Source organism: Myodes glareolus, chromosome 3, assembly GCF_982192425.1.
Source record: "Myodes glareolus chromosome 3, mMyoGla1.1, whole genome shotgun sequence".
NCBI classification, from domain to species: Eukaryota; Metazoa; Chordata; class Mammalia; order Rodentia; family Cricetidae; genus Myodes; species Myodes glareolus.
The window spans coordinates 74,278,961-74,294,911 of NC_142028.1; the positions used below are offsets into that span (position 1 = coordinate 74,278,961).

At 40.6% G+C, this 15,951-nt stretch overlaps 1 protein-coding gene across 1 annotated transcript; it reads left to right on the forward strand.

The window, feature by feature from the left end:
* The first annotated feature begins 14,967 nt into the window (after nucleotides 1-14,967).
* On the forward strand, nucleotides 14,968-15,951 carry LOC148122690 (olfactory receptor 2A12-like). The gene has a single exon (XM_087905003.1). The coding sequence runs from the start codon at nucleotides 15,001-15,003 to the stop codon at nucleotides 15,949-15,951; it is 951 nt and encodes a 316-aa protein (XP_087761129.1). The 5' UTR covers nucleotides 14,968-15,000.

Consider the following 15,951-nt stretch of genomic DNA (forward strand, 5'->3'; position numbering starts at 1 on the left):
ATATTTGGACTTAAATTTGCATCTAAGAGAAATGAGCCTTGTGAGTGTTTTCTCACTCCAGAGGCATGGAGATGTCACTGCTGACTCCATGTTGGTATGTCAGGTTGTGGGATGTTTGTACACTATGAAGAGGTATTGATGTGATCAGTATAAGAAAAACCTGAATGGCCAATAGCTATGAAAGAACTATAGGTAGGTCTTCTGGGCAGATAGATGAAGTGAATAATTGAGGCACTCAGGAGACACCACAGAGATGTGGAGATTAATTCAAGTTATAAGAGCTAGTGACAAGCCTAAACAAAGACTGAGCTGTTGTAATTAATAATTCTTCATGTTGTTTCTTGTGAATTCTTGTCCCAAAGAAAATTCTGCCTGCAATGTCAAGGTTGACTTTTTTTTTGTTTGTCCTTTTGTTTATGTGCATGCGTGTTTTGCCATATGTATGTGTCTATTCCACATGCATGTCTGGAGATCAGAAGAGAGTACTAGATCTTCTAAAGCTGAAGATACGGATGTCTGTGAACTGCTATGTTAGTGCTGGGTACCAAACTGGGTCTTCTGTAAGCCCAGCAAGCACTGTTTCCTCACGTCTAACTCTGCATCCGCCATTTTTGTGACATCCCAAGGGACCATTTCATAGCCCTCAGTGTTTTGTAATAGCACAACCTTATGCTATTCCCCTCATCTTCCTTCTCACGACAGTAACCCAGAAAACTTTCTGTTTTACACATCTTAGTAAATGAGTCAATTCCCACATGGCACCTCAATGAGGCCTTGTCAGCTGGGGGCCAATTAGAGTCCCTGGTTTGTTAGGACTAGGAAAGCAGCTTGCTCCCCCTGATTCAGATCTCACCATATTCTCTTTGAGTCCTAGGAGCCCACCTGGGTCAAAGGGAAATTGTGGAGGGTTCTCATCTACCTCTTGCTGACTCTGGGATGGTCCCTTGACCCGCAGGAGCAGGAGCAGCTCTCAGAATCAGCAGAGAACTTGGTTAGAGCTGAGGTGCAGCTATGAGCTTAGATGATTAAGCATGTGACATACATGGCAGAGCCAGCCTCCACCCAAGAGGCATGGTGAAGTTCTGGTGCTGGCTGTACCATCGACAGCTGTATGACCTTTGCCAAATCCCTCCTCTCTCTGTGGTCACTGTTTATTTATCTATGAAGCAGGGAGGTAGGATCATGATTGACAGGATCTGGTCAGCTCTTCTGTCACTAAAGGACAGGGTGGCTAATGTTTTAATCTGTCCTCAGGCAGGTCCCTTCATGTCTCTGAACCTCATTTTCCTTTTCTGTCCAAGGGAAGGTGAATGTTTTTCTGGACTGTACTGTCTCTTCTGAGCTATAAAGGGGGTCGATGAGAATGAGAAGGGGGTCATAAATGAGAAGAGTTAGGTCTGCTGTGTGCAATTGATGCTTAGCAACAGCACTGCGGGGGCCAGACCCGAGGCTGAGGCATCAACTATCTCATTTGGATAGTTGTGGTATAAATACACCATTCAGTGTCAATGTCATGACAGTCATGACATGTGTCACCAAAAGGGTCCAAGCTTGCACATTGTTCTACATCTTTCACCAAATGAATCCAGTGCAGTAGGTAGTAGCTTTTAGGTTCCAGACTGCAGTATAATGTGGGCATTTCATCAGGATTTGAAGAGATTTGAACATTCATTGCCATTATTTTGAGGAGTAATTTTCAATGCTATGAATCAAATTCTATGCCTCACACATACTATCTAGCCAGGTGCTACGTATCTGAGTTGCATTCCCAGCCACACTGTCTCTGATCTCAACACAATATCTTTAATTGTAGTTTTAAATAACTTTAAATATTGACCGTGTTTCAGGACCAGCTCATGGTATTGCTAAAATCATAATCCATGGCTCTGGTGGCCTGTGGTGCGTCAGGGAATACCCCTGAGTCAGATATTCTGGTGGCCTGTGGAGGCCCAGAGAATACCTCTGAGTCAAATTTTCAACTTTGGAATGTTTAGGAAACCAGGGCCCAGGCAGAAGGTAGAATGAGCGTTTATGGTCATGGAGTGTTGGCCATCTCTTCACCAGGTGCTCAGTATAATCTCACATAATTCTCCCAGCAACACCAGATGGGAAGATGCTACTGTTGGCAATTAAGAGCAGAGAGAGCTTATGTCAGACCATAGTGAGTATAGGAAAGAATGTTTGAGAGGTCAGCATATCTGAAAACCAGGACTTACTATGCACCCAATAGCTTAATAGTCCCTGGGTGAGTTCCCTTGCTCTACTGGCAGGGTTCTGCTAAACCTTGGAATTGTGAGGAGTAATATTGATTCTAAGCTTGTCTAGGTAAAATAAGCTTTATTTTGGGGTATACACAGAACTGGCCAATATGGGCTGTCTCTCCCTAAGTCAGGAGTTTAGAGAGCAGCCCTCATTGGCCTCCTTAAGGTCCTCTTATAGAAGAGATGAAATGTTTACAGGGGCAGGAGAGTTGGCTGTTATGAGTTGTTAGAAAAGTACAATGATCAGGAAGGAACAAGGGTGAAGATACACATCATGTTGATGGGGTTGCAGGTTTAGTGTAGGTTAAAAACGTATTTTGCCATTTACATCAGATCTAAGAAACAGGAACTTATTCTTAATTACCAATAGAAACATTAACCTGCACAGGACAAACTCGAACTTATTCTTAATTGTCTTAACTTCAAACAGAAACCTTAACTTATAGCAAGATATATTGTTTCTGCTTTGATTTCCCATCCCCCTTTGATTATATCCTGAGTGTAATTCTTGATTCTGTAATGGGCTTTTGGTTATATTGGGATCAAATAACCATTCACTTAACAGCACCAAAAACTGGAATTTATGTGATGAATTAAGGTATTAAGAATGGAAAAGCTAATAGTAATTAGCAGAACCACAGGAGTCCTGTGATGTCTGAAATCAGAGTTACCAAGAGATGGAAACTAGCCATTTTTCATCTTGGGTCCCATTTTTCTGCAACAATTTTGTTTTTTTCTTTTTTAAATTGATTTTTATTGAGCTATACATTTTTCTCTGCTCCTCTCCCTGCCTCTCTCCCGCTTCAACCCTCTCTCAAGGTCCCCATGTTTTCAGTTTACTCAGGAGATCTTGTCTTTTTCTACTACCCATGTAGATTAGATCTATGTATGTCTCTATTAGGGTCCTCATTGTTGTCTAGGTTCTCTGGGATTGTGATTTGTGGGCTGGTTTTCTTTGCTTTTTGTTTAAAACCCACCTATGAGTGAGTACATGTGATAATTGTCTTTCTGGGTCTCATTTACCTCACTCAAGATAATGTTTTTTAGCTCCATTCATTTGTCTGCAAAATTCAAAATGTTGTTTTTTTTAATGCTGTGTAGTACTCCATTGTGTAAATGTACCACATTTTCCTTATCCATTCTTCGGTCAAGGGGCATTTGGCTTGTTTCCAGGTTTTGGCTATGACAAACAGTGTTGCTATGAACATAGTTGAGCACATTGAGCACTATGGCACTAGTGGCACTATTGAGCATCCTTTGGATATATACCCAAAAGTGGTATTACTGGGTCTTGAAGAAGGTTGTTTCCTTATTTTCTGAGGAATCGCCACACGGACATTCAAAGGGGCTGTAGCAGCTTTCATTCCCTCCAGCAATGCAGAAGTATTCCCTTTTCCCCACAACCTCTCCAGCATAAGTTGTCGTCAGTGTTTTTGATCTTGGCCATTCTTGAAGGTGTAAAATGGGATCTTAGAGTTGTTTTGATTTGCATTTCTCTGATGACTAAGGATGTTGAACATTTCCTTAAGTGTCTTTCAGTCATTTTAGGTTCCTCTGTTGAGAGTTCTCTATTTAGGTCTGTACTCCATTTTTTAAATCGGATTATTTGTTCTTTTGATGACCAATTTCTTGAGTTCTTTGTATATATTGAAGAGAAGACTTCTATCTGATGTAGGATTACTGAAGATCTTTCCCCATTCTGTAGGCTGTTGTTTTGTCTTGTTGACCATGTCCTTCTGCAACAATTTTAAATATAGACAAAGAATCTCTAATGATTCCTGAGCGTATTTGTATAAAAACAAAACTTTTATTTTATTGCTATATATTACCTCCTTTTTCTATATAGAGTAGGTTGAAGGCCCATCATATTGCAGAACTACTTCAGAAAATGGATCTATCTATCGATAGACCTGGGCACATTTGGTTTTAACAGCTATCATTATTGTATTCCAAGGCAGACATTTTGTCCCTTATGCCAGGGACATACAATTTTGTCCAAAATCCAGACTTTTGAGGACAAAGGGTCAAATACTCTCTTCTGTAACTACTTCCTGCTATAAATAGGACATCATTATCAGGGCCCAGGAATGCTGGAATACAAGCAAAATGCCTGGAGGGTTTCAGGCACTGGAATTTCTTCAGAAGCATCTGCTTAGCTGCCCCAGCTAAAGAGACAGGGAAAAATTTCATCAGCTGGACCGGTTCACATCAGCTTTCAGAAGTCCAGAGCTCACAGTACCTTGGAGCTATTTGTAGTTCACAGTTGATTTCTAGATGACGTCTGGGATCCAAGATGAAATCTGTTGAGATAGGATGAACCGGAGCTTACTCCTAACTGTCTTAACTGCAAACAGAAACCTTAACTAGTGAGGTATATAGTTCCTGTTTTGATCTCACAGCATGGCTCTACTGACCTCCAATGATAATGGATCATGGTTGACTGTTAAATATCCCCTTGGACAGTACTGGTGCAGATATTGGACACATGGTTTAGGAAGTAATATGGTCTTACTGACTCAATTATGGTCTTACTGGAAATTGCGTTCAGGGTTTGGGCAGTAATGAGAATTTCAGTCCGTGACTGTTTTACCTCCTTTACTCTGAGCTGCTCATATTCTTCAGTAATTATTTTAAAACAAAGAGGTCATTACACCTCCACATATGAGTTATTTCCTTGTAGTGTGTCCCCAAGAGTCTCTTCCTTGTAAGTGTTCTTGTTTACAGAGTTCAGGGAATCTCTAATGGGAATAGAAATGGCCCTTTCCCATCTCTCCTGGGGGCCAAGATAGGAGGCAGAGCCATGAAAACCCAGCAGTTCATTCCACTGGGAAGAACTCAAGATGACGGAGCTGCATTGGTGTCTCAGAATCTTATAGGCAACATCGCCAGGAGCTGTTCTCCTCTCTGTGGTGAAGGCAAACAACTCAGGCCCCTTTAAACTCACAGAAACTTTATTTTCTGGAGACTGTGCTGCTGGGAATCTGGACTTTCACACTCAATTGCCTCACGAGGACTTCCTGGTTAGTCTCTTTCCCATAATAACAAGACATTGCAACTCAGTGACACCTTATTGGAGGCAAGAGTGGTAAGATGGTCATTGGCTTGTGGGTGGGGACCAGGCAATGTGGAGCTGGAGATCAGAAGTAGCCAGACCACCCATATGGAAGTCCTATGTGTATCCATTCCCAAGTTCTCCAAAAGTTTTCCCTCACTGCCTGCTCTCACTCTCTGTCTTATTCCCTTCATTCTTTTAAGTAATTTTCCTTCCTCCCATTATCCATGAAAGAATAACTTATTCTTTGTTTTGAGTCACATTATCCACAGACATTGGGAACAAACAATACAATGTCCTGAACTCAAAGATCTCAAGTTGCAAACTGTATTTGAGAATGAGCAGTGCTGGCCAGGGTTGAAAGGAACTTTTGTCCATCACGGAGAGACAATTTGAAGTGCTGAGGGGGCAGGGTCATGGGAATTTTCCTTTCACAAACCACAGAGTCTGCTGTAACTTCATCTGGCCTTGAACGGCTATGTAGCTGAGTCTGTCCTTAAAATCCTGATCCTCTGTCTAGCATGGTGGTGCATGCCTTACTCCAGCAGTTGGGAGAGGCAGGTGGGTCTCTGTGAGATTAGGACAGCCTGGGCTATATAGTGTGATCCAGGACAGCCTGACCTGTCTAGTGAGATCCTGTCTTGGAAAATATAAATAAATAAATAAATAAAAGTAAAGAAAGAAAGAAAGAAAACAAGCAAACAAAAGGAAATGAAAACTCCCGACCCGCAGCTTTCTATGATCCGGGATGATACCTACAAGCCACTGTCCGTGGCTGTGCCTTTTTGTCCAATACAAGGAATTTCCACGTAGACGGTTTTCTCCTAGAATTTACAATCCTGCTGGCATTACCTCTTCAGTACTAGGATTTCTTGCCTGAACCATGATATTTGGAAGGACACTGTCAGTGAAGAAAGAGAGTATTGGTGTGATTAAACTACAAAAGACTTTAATCACTTTAACAGTGTCAAATGCCATGCCTTGGGAACTTTATTTGAAAGAGAAGAGAGAGGTGAGGTAGGGATTTTTAAAGTTTATTAAGTTCTAGAATATCCAAAATTTCTGAAATCTTCATCAGTTACTTCCTTATGCATTTAAGTATAGCCTGTGGCTTCCTACGTTCAGACAGGAGGAGAAATCTCATTAGGAGACCTGGTGTGTGTCTAGTCATCCGCTCTGTCCTAGGAGGGCTCTGACCTGTGCTGAGTCTCAATTAGCCCAACTAGATAGACTTTGCCTTCTTCCCCTCCCCACTTCAGGACCTGTGTGCAAGAAGCAGAGAAGGTAATTGAAGGCAGACTCTGAGGTGACACCATCTAAACCTCCACTTCTTCCATGCCCTGTAATCTGAAACAAACTTCCTGTTCCAAGCCTTAGCTGTTTTCCTATAACACAGTGGTGAAAATTCTTCCCCCAGTGAATTGTTATTTTAAGCTGAAGTTAAAGTGGAAGAATTGGTACAATTTACCCAATAAATGTTCATTGTTTTTATAATTGTAAAGGTGAGGAAGTTACCCATATAGCCGCACTCTATAAGAGATAATTCTTTCTTAGATGTGCAGGGTTTCAGGTAACACAATAAACAGTAACAAAGTGTTTGTCCAAGTTTTTTGGTGTCAAAATTGGTATCCAACCCCTCCAAGTTTCTTCATATTGCAACTGGCCAGTGAACAAGAAATTCAGGTTGTATCCCTCCTGGGTTAGGGGTGGCGTGTGGTCGCACAAGTCAGGGAAGTGTTCCAGGCTGATCTGAGGGTTTATGTGGTCACAGTGTGGGCAACACTGTACAGGTGGTGGTTCCCCTCCATGATGAGAAGCTAGGAATGTACCTCACGATGTGACAGAAGCAGAGACAATCATGATTCCAAGAGCACTTGCATGGGGATCTCTGTGCAGAGGGAGAAGATGTGGATGAGACAGCTTACACTCTGTTAAGAGTCTTATTCTTAACAGAGCAATAGGTCAGGAATCACCTGTTTATGTAACTCACATCACTGGGCTTTGGAGTTCTTTAAAGGGCCCAGACAGATCCAGAGTAATATTCTTCCCCCCTTCCCCACCAAACCTCACTGTAGCAGTCACATGAGGATGCTAAGAGGCAGGGAGAGGAGGGAGCGCCTGACAAGACTGTAGGTAGAAATGATGGGTTTCTGACCTGGGGTGATGGCGCTCAGTGTTATCAGGTGGCTGAATGGCCATGTGAGATGATGGGATCGGGGAAATGAAGACTGAGGAGCACTTTATGTCTCTTTGATATTTCTGCCCTGGCCCAGGAACAAATCTCTGCGTTCTCCTTTGTATTGGTGATTGACGCTTTCCTCTTTGCCCATTTCAATAGGTCATTTTGATTAGTGTTTTGCAATCCCTCTTGTGTATCCCTTGTGGGTCATTTCATCGACATGCATAAATATGTGTGTGGAGATCCTGTTCATAACAGACTTGCTGGATAATGCACTCTGTGTTCAGTTGCAGGGAGTGCGCACCTGATGCAACATATATTGAAAGGATCTTTTGAGTTTACCTTTCTCCCATTGGTTCCAGCGGCTCTCATCACCAGTAAGCATATTTTATTGTAGTCATTTTGGTAGGTGTGTGTTGTATTATCTTTTGCAGATTGGCTGTGCTTTAATCTACTGCTATTTAAACCAGCAATTTCAACTCACAGTTACTGGCTTGGTTCTCTGGCAACAGCTCAGCTGCTCAGGTCACACCCTGGTGGGAATACTGTTCCTTCAGGTACTGGTTCTGCTGCTGCTATTCTGTTTATAAATATGGCTCGAGATTCAAAGGCTGGGGTGAAATCTTGTTGCATAGAGAGATTAAGTACCACTGAGCTCACCCTCTCTCCTTAATCTCTGAAAGAAAGCATCCTACCTTTGCCAAACAAACAACAAAAAACCTCACCACTCTAAATCCCTCTCTACTTCTTCTAGTGTGCCCCTCTATCTCTTCCAGATGCCCTCTGATGTTCTATGATTACTTTTTTGCCAACTATTTGCTAACTCAGTCTCATGACCCAGAGCTTCTTTAAAATGCCCTAGTACCATGAGAATAGCATATAATTATTACTTTTAGATGGAATCATAAGGTTTTTATTCCACTTTACTTAAATTTTTGGATTTGCAACCTGAGTTTCCTTATTTATTTGCTTCAGTATAAAATGTAGGGGTCCAGTTATTGGTGTGTCCCATAAAATGCCAGCAAGAGTCCAATTAGCTGTCTTTATAAGTCAAATTCTTTCACTTCTGGGATAGTTGCTGTTAATCTCTCCCCCAAAATTACTACAAACTCTTTGCCAGGGTCACCCTTTTCCAGTAATTTGTCAATTTCATCATTGTTCAAAAGGTATTTTAATTTCTGCTGGGTCTATTTCTACTAACTGGAGAAGCCTCAACTTTCCTTTTATAATTAACTCAGAAACATTTTCTACATAAGTTTTAATTTTTTGCTAAGTTCATGTAGTAAAATGATCCACTCAAAGATAATATCATACCTCCGCATTAAAAGTTCTCTAGGGGAATGTGTGGTGAGTAATATCACTGGGATGCAGTTAAGATTAGTATCCACATAATGCATATGTGTTGTGTAATTTCTCTTCAATCAAAGTAAATTATCCCTCAGAATCTGCTGATAATTCCCTGAGACTATTTAACTGCTTATCATCATCTAAGGTTTTGTTTAAATCAATCAGTTTATCAGGTTTAATTCCAAGAGTGGGCCATAACTGGGGAATGTCTTCTAGGAATCCTTTGAAGTCACTAAGAGTCTGCAGTCAATCTCTTCTAATTTGTACCTTTTGAAGTCAAATTTTTTTGAGGTCAAATTTTTTATTAACCTCTTTTACATCCTATGTTGGAAGGAGGCTGCTTGTTAGTTCCCGGATGCTCGGCAGCTCAGACCTGAAATAATCACACAGAAACTATATTACTTAAATCACTGTTTGGTCCACTAGTAATAGATTTTTATTGGCTAACTCTTACATATAAATGTAACCCATCTCCATTAATCTGTGTTTTGCCACATGGCAGTGGCTTACTGGGTAAAGTTCTGGCATCTTTCTCCAGTGGAGTTACTTGGCTCTCTGACTTCACCATCTTTTCTCCCAGCATACAGCCTAGCTTTCCCTGCCTAGGTCTGTTCTGTCCTGTCATAGGCTCAAAGCAGTTCTTTATTAACCAATGTTATTCACAACATACAGAGTGGGATTCCACATCAAACCTAAATAATTAATAGAATTTCCTCTTTGGGGCAGCCTGCCTGCCTCTCAGGGAAGGGAGCACAGCCCTTCCCCCCTCAGCTTCTGCGGCAGGGTCTTCGGTGTTCCAAGGGTCCCCTCCCCTCCCCTCACTGCTGCGGGCCCTTTGTCTCCTGAGTCCTGGGAAGACCAGCTAGCCCTGTTGCCCTGCTGAGCAGTTCTTCCCAGAGAGATCCTTCATCTGGCGTTGGATGGCGATACAGATGGAGGCCCGCGTTGGAGCACCGAACTGAGCCCCCCCAAGATCCAAATGAGGAGCAGAAGGAGGAAGAAAATGACGAAGGACTGCGAGGGATACTATCACCCACTGATACAAGGGGTCGGATCTAATGAGAGTTTACCAAGGCCAGATGGATCGTGACTGAACGAGCATGTGATCCAACCAGATTCTCTGAATGTGGCCGTATTTTCTGAATGTGGCTGGCCTGCAGTCTTACTGAGAGGCCATTGACAATGACACTGGGACTGGTTTCCTCTGCATATACTGAATTTTTGGGATCCAGTCTGTTTGGATGCTCACCTTCCTGGACCTGGTGGGAGGGAGGAGGAGCTTGGACTTCCCACAGGGCAGGAGACCCTGACTGCCCTTGGGGACAAAGAGGGAGGAGAAGAGGGAGGGGGGGAGTGGGAGGGTGTTGGGAGGAGGGGCGTAAATGGAAACTTTTTATAATTTAATAAAATTACTTTAAAAAAAAAATAGAATTTCCTCTTTGTCTTTTTTCAAGAGCAATTTGTAATCTCCAACAAGACAAAATTTTCTTTACTTCTTCAAACATTCTTTCTAAAGTATCTAGTTTGAGTCAAATACTAAAATATCATCCATGCAATGGTCAGGTATAGATTCAGGAAATTGATTTTGTATCATTTCCAATGGCTGGCTTACAAAATATTGGCCCGGTATAAGGCTATTTAACATTCTCTGTGGGATTATTTTCCATTGATATATTTTAGCAGGCTGAGAATTTTTATAAGCAGGCACCATGAAGGCAACTTTTACTGTCTTTTTTTCCGTAAAGGCATAGTGAAGAAACAATCTCTTAAATCAATAACTATAAGAGGCCATCCTCAGTCAATAGAGAAGGCAAAGGAATTCCAAATTGTAGAGAGCCCATTGGCTGAATCACCTTATCAACAGCTCTTAAATCTGTGACCTTTCTTCATTTTACAGATTTCTATTTACCAATATATACAAACGAATTCCAAGGACTGGTGATTCTTCACTATACTGATCATCTACTTGCTTGTATACCAGCTGTTCTAAAGCCTGCAGGTTCTCTATTGTTAAATACCATTGAGCAACCCATACAGGTTTGTCTTCAAACCATTTTAAAGTTAGGGCTGTTGGCACCTTTTAATTATCAGCAGCTATTGTGCCCTGTTTTTCTTCAACCTAAATTTTCAGTGACTGATCTTTATAAAACCTTCTAATATTTTTCCCAGAAACATACATTAGTTTATGGTTTGCTTCTCAGATTGGGGAACTGTTAATCTGAGTAGTTCATTGTTGTAACGAATCATATCCCCAAAACTTCATTGCTATGTTAGCCAAATTGGTTTTAATATTCCTCTCTGTTTTTCTGGCCCTATACATTGAACCCATTTCATGCTGTGATTTACCTGAAATAAATTTCTGATCCCTAAAAACTGAATATTTACATACTGGAGAGGCCAATTAGGATACCAAGTTTCTGATGAAATTATTGTTACATCTGCAGTTTATGTCTACCATACCTTCAATGACAACATTATTTATTCATATTTTCAGTTTTGGTCTTTATTCCTTTATAGATGTTTGCAAAAATACTAGCTTTCCAGTTTCTCCTGAACTTTAGGTTCTCTCTTCTTTAGCTATTCTATTATCCAGAGCAGTATTGTTTCTTACTATTTGGCATTAGATTCTTTAATTGCTCTGGGAAGGATATTCCTCTCTGATGGCAGGAAACAACTGAACCAGATTTGGCATAAGGGCCAAATTTGGCATAGGAGCCTGTGAGAGTCCCCTCACAGAGTTTCCCAATGGTGAAGGATAATCATGAATATTCCTTGTGGACCTACATTCATTAGTACAATGCCTGGTTTTTCCATACCTTCCACATAATCCAGAAGTGTGGTGCATTCTCAATGGATTATTCCTAGAAAAAAACTTTGTTTCTAGGAATGCCCCTGTCTACAATACCTTTTAAATTGACCTTGCTTCTCACAATTATAACATTTGACATTTTGATTTTTCCTCAAACCTCTGGAAACCACTTCTCCTATCCATGTATCTTCATGTTCATGAGATTCTATATTAATTATATCTCAGATCCATTCCTCCAAAGATGTTGACCTTGCCTTTAACAGCCTAATTATCCTTTTGCATAGAGAACTGGCGTTCTCAAAATCCAGAGATTTATTTATTATTTCTCTAGCTTCTGAATTTGTTATCTTTCTATTTACCACTGAAGTCGGTCTTTGTAAGAAATCTGTAAAGGTTTCTTTTCGTTCCTGCAAAACTTTAGTAAATGACTCAATTTTCTTTCCTATTTCTCCAATTCTGTTCCAAGCATTCAAAACCACTGCATGGCATAAATCCAAGGTGTGGCCTTCAAATACAGCCTGCCTGTTTATAGTAGCATAGTTTCTTTCAAGAATTTGATCTTGGGAGATTTCCCTTCTTCTAGCTTTAGTCTGTTGTTCAATAATTTTAGCCTCTTCTCTGAACTAGGTACTCCATTGTAATTGTGGCCCAGTTTCTAAAACTGCATTAACCAAGTCTTTCTAGTCATTGGGGATAATTCTATTACAAAGTGACCATGAGTTTAATATTTGAATCACAGAAGGTGAATGCATGCCACGTGAGACTATACTTCCTTGAATCTCTTTAAATCTAACAATGGCACAGGAGTCCAGTTAGCTGTAACAGACCTGCCATTTGGCAATTCCTGTAAGGTTACTGGATATATTAAGCTCGGTTGTCTGAAAACCTTAGGCTGTTCCTCTCTCTTCTTATAATGCAAGGATGAAATTATCTGTTCTTTTGTTAAGCTTGAATCGCTCTGTGATCAGTTTTGCTAGATTTTTCTATAGTTTGTATCTTAGCACACAGATTAAACAATGTTTTTAAGTGATAAGACAATAATTACTATGCTGACAATGTTTATGTTAACATTACATGAATCATATCTAAATTACTTATCCTCTCTTTCAATCATTCTGTTTTCAAACTGTCTAGTATATCGTCATACAGACACCCAAGGCTAACCATTATAATGTTTTTTTTTAATGTGGGAAAAACTCCCTTTTAACTGATTCCTCCCTTTAAGAATTCTCAATTGTCTTATCAAATCTACCAACAATGTTGATGAAGGATGATTGCTGATGTGAGGCTGATTGCTGCTGTAAAGAAGAGTAAAATCCGGATTTCAAGGCAGCTACCTAGTTTGACAGCAATCTGAGACAGAGGTTCAGGGAAAGTCTGAAATTCATGATGGAGAGAGGAGGAGCTTTAGCAAAGCCTCCTACCCTTGAGAGGGAGAGAGGGAAAGGGAGAGAGCGAGAGGGAGAGAGAGAGAGAGAGAGAGCCTAGCACCTTGGGACTGGAGCCCCATGTGCAGCCCAGGCCTGTTTTGGTGGCTAAAAAGTCCCAGGGCAAATAAATTTTTGGAGAATTTGTACCCCAAACACTGGGCACCAAATGTAGCATGAATAATAAAAACCCAGATACAGATATCAGAGTTCACTCTGAAAACCAGAAAATCAAAGCAGCCCTGGCACTAGAGAAGTCATATATGTACCAAGGTGTGATGATTGTAGACTACACAGTCTAAGCATCTCTTCTCCCTTTTTATATTCTTTCTAGCACTGGGATTAAAGGCATGACTCCCAAGTACTGGGATTAAAGGTGTGAGCTGCCATCACCTGGATTTGTTTCTGTATTGATCTTGTGTAGGCCAGGGTGAACTTGTACTCACAGAGATTCATCTGTCTCTGTCTTCCAAATCCTGGAATTAAATGCATTTGCCAACAATGCCTAACCTCTAGTGGATTAGCTTTGTCCTTCTGATATTTAGGCAAGCATTATTTATTAAAGTGTAAATAAAATATCATTATAAGTATTCACATAATGGCCATGACTTCTAATGAATGCATACTTATAGAATCATCTTTTTCAGAATTTAAAGCAGTTTCCCATTGAAATCCTGGATATGCATCTATTGTATAATGCCTATATTTTAATTTTTAACCTCTGCATAATGAAACACATCCATTCAACAAGTTCATTTCTTTGAGTATCTTTTTGGCTACTTTATACAGGTAATAGAGTTTATTTATGCAAAGAACAAGTAGAACATTTTCTTGTAATTTCTTTGGGTCATTGCCAAGTGATACAAAAATCTGTCTTCAACTGGTCTTGTGAAATCTCATTACCTCTAGCCCTACTTTATTGTTTTATGATCCTAGCTTCCTCTCTCCACCATATATTCCATTGTAACTGAAGCCCCTTCTAATATTTCTGTAACTAAATATTTCCAGTCTTGTGGAATAGTTATATTCCTTGTTGCTCATGAATTTAATATGTGCTTCACAAAAGATGGATATGTACCACATGAAATGACTGCTTCCTTTCATCTCTTCAAATATAGCATCTCTATTGAATTCCAATTAACGTCTGCATAGCCTTGTGTCTGCCTATCATTTGATATTCATTCTTGTATAGTGAATGGATAAATTAAGGTTCGTTTTGCAATAATTTGAGGCTGCTCCTTTTCAGTTTCATAATGTAATGGGGCATTAGATTCTGTTATAAATTTCTCTGCTGTGTCTGAGTATTTTTATTATTTTCATTAGTAGGTCTTTTTAAAGCTTTGATGTTATCAGTGAAATTTTTCTTATTTTCATTGATGACTCTTTCTAAGGTTTAGATTTCATCAGCAGTAAGTAAGTTTTTCTAAAGATTGTATCTTATCAATGATAAGTCTTTCTAAGGCATGCATGTCTGTGTGTGTATGGGGAACAGAGACTGGTATGAGGTTTTTTTTCAGTTTCCCTCCATCTTATTCATTGAGGCAGGGACTCTCAGTTGAATCCAGTCTTCATCATTCCAATTGGTGTAGGTAGCTTCTCACTGTGTAGATCCCTGGTATGATAAATTAATGTTCATATAGCATGTAATGTGTTACATGGTGTTTCTAGGAGCTTTGTGAGTCGCTTTAGATATTCACAACAATGCCAAGACATGAGTCTCATCAGCCTCATTTTATAGATGAAGAGATTGAGACATCAAGAGGTCACATAACTTGGGAAACTTGGGAAGAGTGCACAGAAACTGAATAGTATGCTCAGAATCAATACTCCAACCTTCCTACCTTTGTAGATGTCATCTTGATGGCCAACCATCTATCCAGTAATATGTAGTAAAATGTGATTCTCTTACAGGCCCAGTGATTTGGATGATTCCAAGGCAGAACCAAAGCTGGGTTTCTGAATTTATCCTGCTTGGCTTCTCCAGGGACTCTGTGACAAACAGCACCCTCTTCATTGTGTTCCTTCTCATCTATCTGAGCTCAGTCCTGGGCAATGGGCTCATCATCTTGCTGATCTGCCTGGACACACATCTGTACACTCCCATGTACTTCTTCCTCTGTAATCTTGCCCTGTTGGATATGGGCTATGTCACCACCACTATTCCCCAAATGTTGGTGCATCTTCTTGCTAAATCCAAGACCATCTCCTTTGCTGGATGTTGGCTTCAGATGTATATGTTTGGTGCATTGGCAATCACAGAGTGTATCCTCTTTGTGGTCATGGCTTATGACCGGTATGTGGCAATTTGCCACCCACTGAATTATACTGTCATCCTCACCTGGGACTTGTGCATACGGTTGGCAGCTGGAACCTGGGTTTGTGGTTTCTTCTTCTCTCTGATACACACCTTCTTCACCATGAGGCTTCCATACTGTGGCCCAAACATAGTCAACCATTACTTCTGTGAAGGACCCTCAGTACGTAGTTTGGCCTGCATGGACACTCATCTTATTGAAATAGTGGATTTAGTCATGAATGTCTTCATAAATCTTGTCCCAATCTCCCTCATTGTGGCCTCCTATATTCATATTGCCATGGCTATTCTCAAGATCAAATCCACCCAGGGCCGCTGCAAGGCTTTCTCTACCTGTGCCTCCCACTTGACTGTGGTCACACTCTTTTATGGTCCAGCCACGTACATCTACCTAAGGCCCAACTCCAGCTATTCCCCTGAGTATGACAAGCAAATCTCACTCTTTTATAATGTCTTTACTGCCTTGCTCAACCCTGTGGTCTACAGCCTAAGGAACAAAGACATCAAGAGAGCATTTCTCAAGATGATAGATATGGTAGGTGGACTATTGAATCTTAGGTAA